At 34.5% G+C, this 11302-nt stretch overlaps 2 protein-coding genes across 6 annotated transcripts; one reads left to right on the forward strand and one right to left on the reverse strand.

The window, feature by feature from the left end:
- Positions 1-4342, forward strand: LOC131640180 (uncharacterized). 3 transcript variants are annotated; one of them, XR_009295183.1, is made up of 9 exons: positions 1-158; positions 274-345; positions 439-513; positions 1780-1863; positions 2177-2246; positions 2335-2426; positions 2562-2588; positions 2716-2854; positions 3092-3159. XR_009295183.1 is itself a non-coding variant. In XM_058910591.1 (9 exons), the coding sequence occupies exons 1-9, from the start codon at positions 132-134 to the stop codon at positions 3161-3163; spliced, it is 615 nt and encodes a 204-aa protein (XP_058766574.1). In that variant the 5' UTR covers positions 1-131; the 3' UTR covers positions 3164-4342. The 3 variants fall into 3 exon arrangements, 1 of the variants encoding a protein (XP_058766574.1); XM_058910591.1 differs by having other exon boundaries at positions 2562-2603; positions 2774-2854; positions 3092-4342; XR_009295182.1 differs by having other exon boundaries at positions 2-158; positions 2562-2603.
- A 1016-nt stretch (positions 4343-5358) lies between these two features.
- Positions 5359-10925, reverse strand: LOC131640194 (ADP-ribosylation factor-like protein 2). Of its 3 annotated transcripts, none has more exons than XM_058910608.1 (6): positions 10769-10925; positions 10477-10562; positions 10290-10400; positions 9992-10154; positions 9521-9601; positions 5359-5798 (listed from the first exon to the last, which is right to left on the reverse strand). In XM_058910608.1, exons 2-6 carry the CDS (start codon positions 10539-10541, stop codon positions 5661-5663), a joined length of 558 nt encoding a protein of 185 aa, XP_058766591.1. In that variant the 5' UTR covers positions 10542-10562; positions 10769-10925; the 3' UTR covers positions 5359-5660. The 3 variants fall into 3 exon arrangements, with proteins under 3 accessions (XP_058766591.1, XP_058766599.1, XP_058766605.1); XM_058910616.1 differs by having other exon boundaries at positions 10477-10543; positions 10769-10922; XM_058910622.1 differs by having other exon boundaries at positions 10477-10607; positions 10769-10916.
- Between the last annotated feature and the right edge of the window lie 377 nt (positions 10926-11302).

Below are 11302 nucleotides of genomic sequence, written 5' to 3' on the forward strand. Positions count from 1 at the left end.
AGGCAGAGGAAGCATTAGCATTGTGTATCATTTGGTTGTTATTTATTATAGCCTCCAGCTCCTGATCTTCAGGAAGCAGCTCACAACTGCAAGCAAGAGCTTACAAACCACGCACTCGCAGACTACCACAGATGGCTACGAAGAACCCTTCCTTCAAGGTTTGCTTCATTTCCCCTTGCACCTTCTTTTTTCCTCCGTGATTCTCGTGTGATTAAAAGCTTCATATACATAAACCATTTAATCTATGAGTTTGTTATTACTATCTTGCAACAGATAATTCTGGGATCTTCTTCAAAAGCTCGCAAACAGATTCTCGCTGAAATGGGATACGAATTCACAATAATGGTATATTATTTATTGTGTGAAACTTTAAGTTAATACTGTAATTTACGTGTATTATAAAAGATTGAAATTGTTTGACTTGGTTTATATGATTAGAGTGCAGACATTGATGAGAAAAGTATTAGAAGGGAAAAGCCAGAAGATTTGGTTGTCACATTAGCTGAGGCTAAGGTATGTTTCATTTCTTTCAAGTTTTTTTCTTTTCTTATAAATTTTTTTGTGTAGTTTATAAATTGTGAATATGAATCCTTGCTGCCCCTTTTTAAATTGTTCTGCTGTGGAACTAGAAATGAGTAGTGGTGTCTTGATGAGGTGGAATAAACTTCTAGCGCGATGGAGAGAGGGTTAACCCATGGTTTTAAAATATACTCCGCAACAGCAATTGCGGCTGCAATATTACGCATGTGGTAGCCACCGAAATTGCATCGGACTGCAATTGCGGTGTGATTTAAGATCACGTGTCTGACCGCATTAGAAACAACATTAGACGTTTTTACCCTTGTTTTTTTAAAGTATTTTCATCAAATTTTAAAATTTCAAAATCCTAAAACTCAATTTAATTCTAAATATAATGAAAAATCTTATCATTAAGTGTTTTTCAATATTGAATTTCAAACACCATTCAATATAAATTCACACCTCAATTAGGGCTGTTATCGGTCCGGTCCGGATATTTGCTATCCCGAGAACCGGACCGAAATAGTAATCGGGTAAATCCGGACTGGATCGAAACAGTGATGGACCATTTTTTGGACCGAAATCGGACCGTTACTTCAGATATCCGACAAAAGTATCCAATAAATATCCATTTTTGGTATCGGATAAAAAAAATTATCCATTCCCGGACCGAGTAACATTTCGGCCAGTTCATTGGTCCGGTTCTCGGGTGGTTTTCCGGTTTCATAGGTCCAATAACAGCCCTAACCGCAATACGCATCGCATCAACCACAATGACCACGATCGCTATATCTGCAATCACAACTGCATCCGCGACCACAACCGCAATTTAAAACCATGGGCTAACCTATAAGGTTAGCATTCCAACGCCAAAGTCAGTTTCTGAGAGAAAGGTAGTGGGAAGTAAATTATGATTAGAACATTCCGCAGATATTGCTTGGGATCTCTTATACACGAGGAGTGATTAGAGATTCCCTTGCTTTCCAAAGTGGTACGCGAGAGACTGTTGGATGGCATCCAACATCGAAGGATGATCACTAGTGTGAATCGACTACAGGCATGGAGGTCGCAGGTGCACTGCACCTCAAACACCTTATGACTTTGGATCGATAATTGTGTTCTTCTATGATGGGCCAATGGCCGGCCCGGAACTAAAATACAGCATAAAACAGAGAGGTTGTTCACAATTTGAAATCCTCTTCACGTATTTGTTGTACCAAAAGGTATATTTAGTGATCTAACTATGATATACTTCTCTAGGCTGATGCTATTGTGCAAAGGCTCCTTAATGATGGTCCATTGGAGGCAGATGCTTCTACAACCCTGTTAATCACTGCAGACACTGTATGTATTCTTCTTTCACTCTTTGTTTGTTTGTTTCAACTTTCAACAGTACATCGATGAAAATAAATGACAGACAATGTATTATTTATTTGAATATTCCGTTTTGGTGCACGCCAGGCTTAATGTCTCATACTCTGCTGTTTATTCATACGTTCTGAGTCCGGATCTTTATTTTCCCTGCATATCATTCTACATTCTGCGCGAATTTTTTTTACAATCTATAATCCTTGATGACCTTTTCCTAATTTTTCTTTTGGCTGAATTCTAAACTCGTGTAAGCTTGTTTATGTTGCTACAATTAAATGCTTTGTAGGTTGTGGTATATCGAGGAACAATTAGGGAAAAACCAATTAGTGAGAAAGAAGCACGGGAGTTTGTCAAAGGTTTGTATGAATTTAGTCCCCTCCTTTTATTGTTGGTAATTATATCCCGATATAACAGTCATAATCATAAATGTGAATGATTTTGCAGGATATTCCGGTAGTCATGCAGCTGTGGTAGGATCTGTTGTGGTGACTAATCTTGTGACCGGAAAACGTTATGGGGGGTGGGAGAGTGCAGAGGTACAAGTTTCTGCTACTTGAAAAAGTGACACTAGTTATTTTCATTGATACATAATTTATTCGGTAACTCAGCATTTCACTTCAGGCTTCAGAGACAATTTGATTGACATATGTAAAATTTTCTCTATATGACAGGTTTATTTCCTTGAAATACCGGACGAGGTCATTGATAATCTGGTAAATGCTTTTTGAAGTACACTTTTCACCCTTGCTTTGAGCTAAGTATGAAGGTGAAAAGAGTACTTTAACAGTTTCTCAAAACATTTGATCTTTTGAAATTTTCTTTCAGGAAATTCTTGTCAAACCCAATACTATATGAGTTTTGTTATTTGATGGGAGCTTCTCAGATTGATGACGGAGTAACATTCAACGTTGCTGGAGGTTTGATGCTGGAACATCCATTGACGTTACCTTTTGTGGATGCGGTGGTTAGTAACTAACTCTCAAAAGCATACACATGCACAAAATAACAAGATCATTTGCAATATGCATTCTTTGCACAATATAGTCTCATACCCTCATTGCAACCAAAATTCAAAACGATTAATGATGTGAATTACTTCAATTCTTATATTTTTATACTCCGATTTTTGGTGACGTAAGTGTGGATTCATCTCTTTTTCCTTTGGTTTCTTAACAAATGAGATTTGTGATCCTTGTGATAGGTTGGATCAGCAGATACCGTGATGGGACTTTCCAAAGCTCTTACAGAGAAACTCATAATGGAAGCTCTATAGCTGCTGCAGTTGAACAATTACATTCCAATAGATACCATGTTTGGCTGACTGCAATACTACCTCAAGGATATCCAAATGTTTTTATTTGCACTGATTTGCATTACAAACTAGAATCCTTGAGACTTTGCTGAATATTGTTTTATCACGAGGGAATCTGAGAGGATTCTATGAAACTCAGATCTAACATTTGAATATTTTTGTTTGATCTAACATTTGAAATTTGAATGTATTAGAATTTCTAAACTATTGAAGTTAAATTTTTCAGAGGGAATCTGAGAGGATTCTATGAAACTCAGATTGAGTTCAATTTTTTTATTTATGAATGTAATGAATTTGTGTTACAGGATCCAAAGAGCATCATTCTCTTATATAAAGCTCTAAAATAGCTAGGTAAAACTGTTCTAGATTAGGCTAATTGTTGAGCTGTTAAAACTGTTATAGATTCAGTTGTGACAATTACTGGTTAGTTACAATAATGGACTGCTCCCACCACTAGTCTGTACATGGTAGGATCTGATAAAGTATCAGACCCCTCTTTATAGAGCTTGCAACCAGTAATCATGGGAGATGGCAAAGGCCGACCTTAATCTTATTAGTTTGAAAAGAAGATCATTTAAATGCTTTCTTTGAGATAGAAGAAGAGACCCATTATCTTGAGGCTTGACTTCAATGCTTAAGGTCGCAAACTGAAAAAGAGTGCTAGTAAGCCTATCAAAACAAGCTTTATGGACTTGTTTTAGATTATAGAGTGTCTTGTGAAGTTTGCATACTATAGATATGTCGGGATGCTCAATACCCGTGGTTTGAGTCATGTATACATTTTGAAGTAACACATTCAATTAAACAAGTAAATCAATTGAAGATGCGCAGTAAGAGAAACCATTACTATGGACTATGGAGCTGGTCCACAAAGTCAATATATACTAACTCAAGGGATCAGAGTAAGTAGTAGTAGATAAGTGAGAGAGTAATTTGTGAGTTTTGCCCAAACAACAAGAGGAACAAAAATCGAACAATCATAGCGAATGGAATATTATAGACTTTCAAAACATGCTTTTGAACATCAATGTTCTGATGATTTAGCCCAACATTCCAAAGTGAAGATTGCTTAGAGCTAGTAATAGAATTTATAATAGGTAAATTGTTCTTTGTATGGAAAAAGAAAGTAGAGGCAAGTATTTCCCTTGACTTGAAATCAGTAAATTGATAGAGACCATAAAAGCCAAGATTTCCCTTGAGAAATACTTCATTGGTAGCATGTGATTTAACAAGACAAAATCAGGGTAGAATAAAAGACTTCATTGGCTTAAATGATAGCCACCATCGTCTTTCCTTGTATATTGTAAGGTCATGACTCGTGGCATAAGGTTGGACATATCACACCTAGGAATAAAAGAACCTCTCTTAGAAGTACTTCCATTGAACCCAAGTGCGGTGAAATTTGAGTTTCTAGAGACATCATCAATGAAAAATTGAGGCACAAAATCACGTTTGAACCTGTGATTGCACATTGAAGAATCTTTGTCCTATTTATGGCAAACATGACATTGCTAAATTTAGATTTTTCATAGAGAATCTTTGAAAGAAGTCCATTTTGAATGTAATGAATTAGTGCTTCAAAACCTAAAAAGGATCATTCTCTCATATAAAGCTCGAAACTAGAAGCCTTTAGATTAATTAGCCTAGGTGTTGAGCTGACATAATAGATTGAGTTTTGATTTCAACAAACTGAATGCTAGTTGAAGCTAGATAACAAAATGTTAGTTGAGAATGTTTACATAACCATCCTTTATCACAATGAACCATACTTTAAAACATCAATTCAAAATAGAAATTAATCTAAAAGTCGTGCAAGAGCTTCATCCTTGTGGCCACCCATAGTTAGTAACCGCCACAATGTAGCTTCCTACTTACAATGGAAGATATGATCTTACTGATTCAGGCTTGGTGAACTCATTCAAACCCCAACCCCCTAATTCACAAATTACCTCTAAATGTGTACATAATTGTGGACTTCTAAATAGGCGCAACATGGTAGAGAACAATGATGCCAATTCTGTAATGCATCCAGCAAGAACCAGCACTCTGGTTTTCTAGCCTAAGTGCATGACATGATTGGTTAGTGCTAGCCACTTTTTTTAATACGGTATGCAATGTGCAACTATCCACTAACAAATAAAAAAGAAAACCCAAAATAAGAGGCACAGAGAAGCCATTTTTACTAAAGGTTTCATTCGTTAAATATTATTGTACACCTCAACTTTTTTTTTTGTTGGAAATTGTACTCCCCAACTTCATATTCACACAAAAACCTTAAAATAAACAAGCTCAGTACACTGACTAGATTAGATGTTTCAATAGAAAAGGAAAAATTCCATGTGAAACATCTTAGAGATGCATAACGAAGTCTTCTGATGATAGCATATTGGGATTAAGAATGTTCTTAAATTCTAAGTTTAAACCTCAAACCCTTTCACGGATATTGACACGACCATAATTAGTCGAGCACGTATATCCTAGATGCTATGTCCTGGACCAGCCAATCAAATCCCTCAAGCAAACCCTCACCGGTGTACGCACTACAGCCAACTATCATCCAATGCCGAGACTTATCCATAGTTTCTAAGTTCAACACCTGCACAGTTAAAGCATATTAGTAAATAAACATCAAGATAATATATGTAATAAACTCAGAGTCATCTCTACCTTGATCCTTTCATAAAAACAAGTAAAATTCAATTTTTGTAATAATCACGGGTGTTTGATCATTTTAAATCAATTGAAAGTTTGAACTTCTGAAATCAACTCAGTGCTCACTGCTCACATTACTTCAGGGATATTCTTGAATTATTCAAGGTTTCCATATATTGTCAATCGAATGAACTATTTTTCTAGTGTGACTTTATTTTGTTAAATGTGTATCACCTACATATTTTAAATCATTTTGATCTTTGTACTCAATCTCATAGTGAGAATAGATCTGTATTTTTAGTTTTATGTAGTATCCCCTACAGAATGAAGTGTTATAACGTTACAAAGAACCATATCAAAAGGACCCTAAATGGCGTTACTTTTTATAGTCATACCTCAAAGAACAATGTTGACAACTAGCTGCCTTAATTGGGCAACACCAAACCCAACCGCATATGCCACCGAAGTCAAAACAAATATGAAAGCGGCAGCATTGGAAGATTTTAATAGAAACTATATTTTCTATAGAATCCCAGTCTTTTAAAAATCAGAAGAGTATCATAAGATCCTACTATTGGTAAAAATATATATGTACAATTACATGTCCAAAAATAATCATTTATGAAAAAAAAAAACTTCTAAATCACAACATTAATTGTATCTTCTTCTTCAACATTGAATATGACGATGTCTTCTTGTATACTTTCATTATCATCCATATTCTCTTGTCATTTATCATCATAATGAATATCTTCATAAATATTGTAACATGAATTCCTAACTACTTTCTTTTTGCCCAACTTTAAATTAGTCATCACATAGACTATATCATTAATGGTTTTTTTGCTTTAAACTATTCATTATTTTAGTGTGGACCTAAATAAATTAATAGTTAAAACAATATACTTGAGATTGTTAAAAAGTTGAATACTTAAAATCTTATTTACCCTTTTAAATACACTTGAATTTCTTTCACAATCAAATAAACTGCAGGTTAAACTCATTACTCATACTTCTGGATGCATATCTCCATAAGGTTCCATCATTAAGATGGTGTTTTTGTTTTAAGTGCGAGCATAACTAATTCACCACCATACAATCTATCTTTTTCTTTGAAACTTTCAAGTTGGTGGTCAATCTTAGAATTTGTTTCCAAGTTTGGCACCATTGTATTCACACATTCATATATTATATCTAATAATAATTAAGTAGCATTATGTGGGTTAAAAAAATGCTTGGCAACATGCAATAGTCTGTGTAGTAGTCTGTGTAGTTGTTTATCCCATCTTTCATCAATAATGCAACGGGCAATGCAACGTGTCCAATACAACCACTCGCAGCATTGTTTGTAACAACATGGACAATATTACCTTTCCCAATTTCCTCAAGGATATCATCAATCATCTTAAGCACCTTTTTGAATTCTTGTTTATTTCGAATGTTCTAGATAAGCCTCATCTTGAATTATCGATGAAAGATGGGATAAACAACTATATAGGCAATTGCATGTTGTCGGCCATTTTATTAACCTCCTCTTACATTATGCTCTTGAATTCATTATTGATAATGAAGTTCTAGATAGAATGTTTGAATTAGATGATACCACAAATGGAAAAGCGTTCTAAGATTGATTATCAACTTGAAAGTTTGAAAGAAAAATATGAATTGTTTAATAGTGATTTGCTATGCTCGCACTTAAAACCAAAACACCAACACAATTGTAGGATATTATAGAAGTACATATCCAGAATTGTAGTGGTTTGCAATGTGGGTACTGAGTTTAGCTTGCAGTTTATCCGATTGTAAAATGAATTGGATTATCTTGGAAAGGATAAGATTTCGAGTATACTTTAAACAATCTCAATATCTTGTTTTAAGTTTTAATTTGTTTAGGTCCACGCTAAAAAAAGAACATATTAGAGAAAAAAAATATATCATGAATGATGCAATCTATCTTATGACTAATTTAAAATTGGGCAAAAGGAAGGAAGCTAGGAAATTATTTTACATTTCTCAAAGAAGATATTCATTTTGAAGATGAATGACAAGAGAATAGGAACGGTAATGAATACTCGGTAAAATAGTGCATTATAGCGGCGTAGCGTGGCGACACAGTCCCTCACCGCAACACTATTGGCCTGCGAGGCGTTATCAACAATAGCGGTCATAGCATCCACAGATAGCATTGCGGCAAAATAACAATGTTGTAGCGATTTGTTGGCCGATATTCTCAAATCGGTGACAATTTCGTAAATCCAAATAATTCTCAAGAGTATATTGGTCTTTTCGACCTTTTTTTAACGGAATATTAAGGCCCAAATGTTGGCTTGATTCGGTTCCAACGTGTTTTTGTCATTTTACACTCTACTTCGCCAATCTTCACTGTTCTTCGCATATCACTATTGTTTTTCGCCGTGAGTCGTTCACAGCCGTTCCCAGTAGCGGTCATCTAGCTATCCACTATGCCGTTGTAGCATTTTGGGGGTCTGGCGCTACGTGCCACTATCCAAGATTAATAACTTAGAATGAACATATACACGAAGTCGTCGTACTTAATGTTGGAGAAGATGTCACCAGTGTTAGTGTTGTGGGTGATGATTTGAATGTTCCTCTTAGTCCGGTTAATGACTATCCCATTGATGAAGAATAAGAAGAGAATGAAGATGAAGAATTAGAAGAGAATGATGATGAAGATGACTATGGTTATATGGGATTGGATGACATCTTGAAAGTCTAGGGTGTTTCTTTTTAGATTGTTTTCATTTTGAACTCAGTTTTTATGATTATATTTTGGTTATGAATTTATGGATATGTTTTGGGTATGAATTTATGGTTGGGAACTTATAAATTTATGATTATAAACTTAATTTAATGTTATGATTTAGAAGTTGTTTTCTTCATATATGATGATTCTTGGGCATGTGCATGTAAATTATACATATCTAAATATATTTTTCTACCCGTAGAACGGATCGTAACTAGTAGTAGGATTTTACAATCCATACTACGATTCCCAAGTTACAATTTTTCAATCCTTTCCCAATTCTACTTGGATTCTCGGCTTTTAAAACGTCGCAACTAAGAATATGATGTTGTTTTAACAGATATTGCATTAAGTCACGAACATTGTAGATTTCACACAACATCTAGGATTAGTTGAACAACCAATTAGACATGCTCCCTAATCTCGATAATCTAGGATTAGTTGAACAACCAATTAGACATGCTCCCTAATCTCGATAATCTAGGATTAGTTGAACAACCAATTAGACATGCTCCCTAATCTCGATAAACCATGCTCACAACAAAGTTCAGTGGATGATAACAATATTATGTGAAATTTCTCCGCAAAGATTTCAGAGCAGGAAATATTTGCTTTATAAATCATGAATTTTGCAACAACTTATGGTGAGATATATAAGTTCTGTGATTGAAACCTGATTGCATCTCTTTATATGAGTGGTTCTGCAAGTAATTATTTAGATAAATGCAGCCTTGTAGAAAGATAATAATGAGGACTAATGTAAAAAGCCCATCTAGTTAAAGAACATCAAGTGTTTCAAAAAACCTTACAGTCAATTTTCAGCATATCATGTATTTGTTTAGTCATAATCCCTTCAATGTTACTTAGATAAGAGAAGAAGACTCAGATAAAATTAATCGTACCTTAGCTATTTCTTCGGGTGCAAGGGCACCTTTAATATCTTGTTTATTTGCTAGAATTAGTAAGGATGCTCCAGATAGTCTCTGCATACGTAAACCAAATAATTGACATTTGAAAATACTAGTAGTTTACAAACACCCAGAGAAGTGCGGGGCTTATTCATTTGGAATATCATCTGAGCATCCCAAATGATTAACAATGAGAAATACTTAAAGCTGGTTTTGGGGAAATAAAACATTTTGTTAAGTGCTAGAGAATCAAGATTACAAGTACTTCCGAATTATTACAACACTTTGGGCAACTACTTTGCTTGGATGCATTAGCACAGACGACACACAAGTCTTTCACAATCAATAGATCAAATAAAAAGGATATGAATCGGTATACCTAAAATGTCTGAATATCTTCAGTTATGTACTGCATGTAAATAATTTGTTACGTTGACAAGTAATAACTATTTGTATCGAACAAACCTCTTCCTTTAGAAGGTTATCTAGCTCCATTTTGCAATCATCCAACCTTCTAAGATCTGAACTGTCAACCACCCAAACTAAACCATCAGTTTGCTCAAAGTAGTTTCTCCAGTAAGATCGAATTGTTTTTTGGCCTCCAACATCCCATATATTTAAAGTGTACCTTCCATTGCCAATTTGGATAAATGCCCCAGCATTCAAGAACATAAGAAACTCATCAAAACAAAGGCTAACAATATAAAGATGTGCATATAAAATTAGAGTGATTTTTGGGGTGAAAAATAAAGCAAAGCTTTACTTCTGATAGGCGATGGTTTTAATGTTGAAACCAAGAGTAGGACTGATGACACTAGTGTCCTCCCCATTAATCTTCAAAACGATAGTTGTTTTTCCAGAATTGTCCAACCCACTGCATATAAATCTCAACTAATAAGCAATGTAGTAAAATCTAGAACAATGGAAAAGGAATTGGAAGATAAACTTACACCATAAGAATTCGCATTTCCTTTTCCTTCTTTTTGATTTTCCGAATGATGCTGAGAAGACCCATTCCTAGAGAGAAGGCCAATATCTGAGAAATCAATTTGGTTTTTAAGATTACCAAGGTATCTTTTTGCTACATTTCCAAATGGCACACTACTATCAGCTACACTTATAAATGGTTCACTACGTGTAATCATAATTTCATAACAAAATTCACAATTAACCTAAACGAAAGCACGTCGTAGTAAATCAGAAATCAAAGATAAAATGAAATAGAGAAGTGGAGCGACTTACAAAAGCTGAGGAGGAGGGCGGCGGTGTGTTCCGAGAGGGGCGATTTGATTTGGGAGGGAGGATTCGCTGTGTTAGTTTGTGTGCGATACTGAACCGAAGGTGAAGTTTTTTTTGAGACTTCTATGAAAACGAACATAAATCATATTTTTAAGAAGAATGAAATTTTGAAATTTAACTGTAACTTAATTAATTGGATTTAGGGAGTGATTGTGATATAAAAAATATTTAGATGGTCATAACCATAACATTTGGATTTAAATACAACCAATCACAATTTTTTTATTAATTAAAAAATAAAAATAAAATTGATTTTTTTTCTCTTTTGATTGGTTGTTTCTAAAAGTATAGATTTATGTTCGCAACCATGCAAGTATTTCTCTTATGATATTGAAGGAGAGAAAAAAAATTATTTTTTAATTAATTAGTGATTGATTGTGTTTAAAATTAAGTGTTGCGTTGGTGTCTATGTAAGTATTTATCGTGTTTTCTGAGAGAGGGAGTGCTCATAACGTGGCGTATCCATAAATAACTTTC

This window comes from Vicia villosa, linkage group LG1, assembly GCF_029867415.1.
Source record: "Vicia villosa cultivar HV-30 ecotype Madison, WI linkage group LG1, Vvil1.0, whole genome shotgun sequence".
Lineage (NCBI taxonomy): Eukaryota > Viridiplantae > Streptophyta > Magnoliopsida > Fabales > Fabaceae > Vicia > Vicia villosa.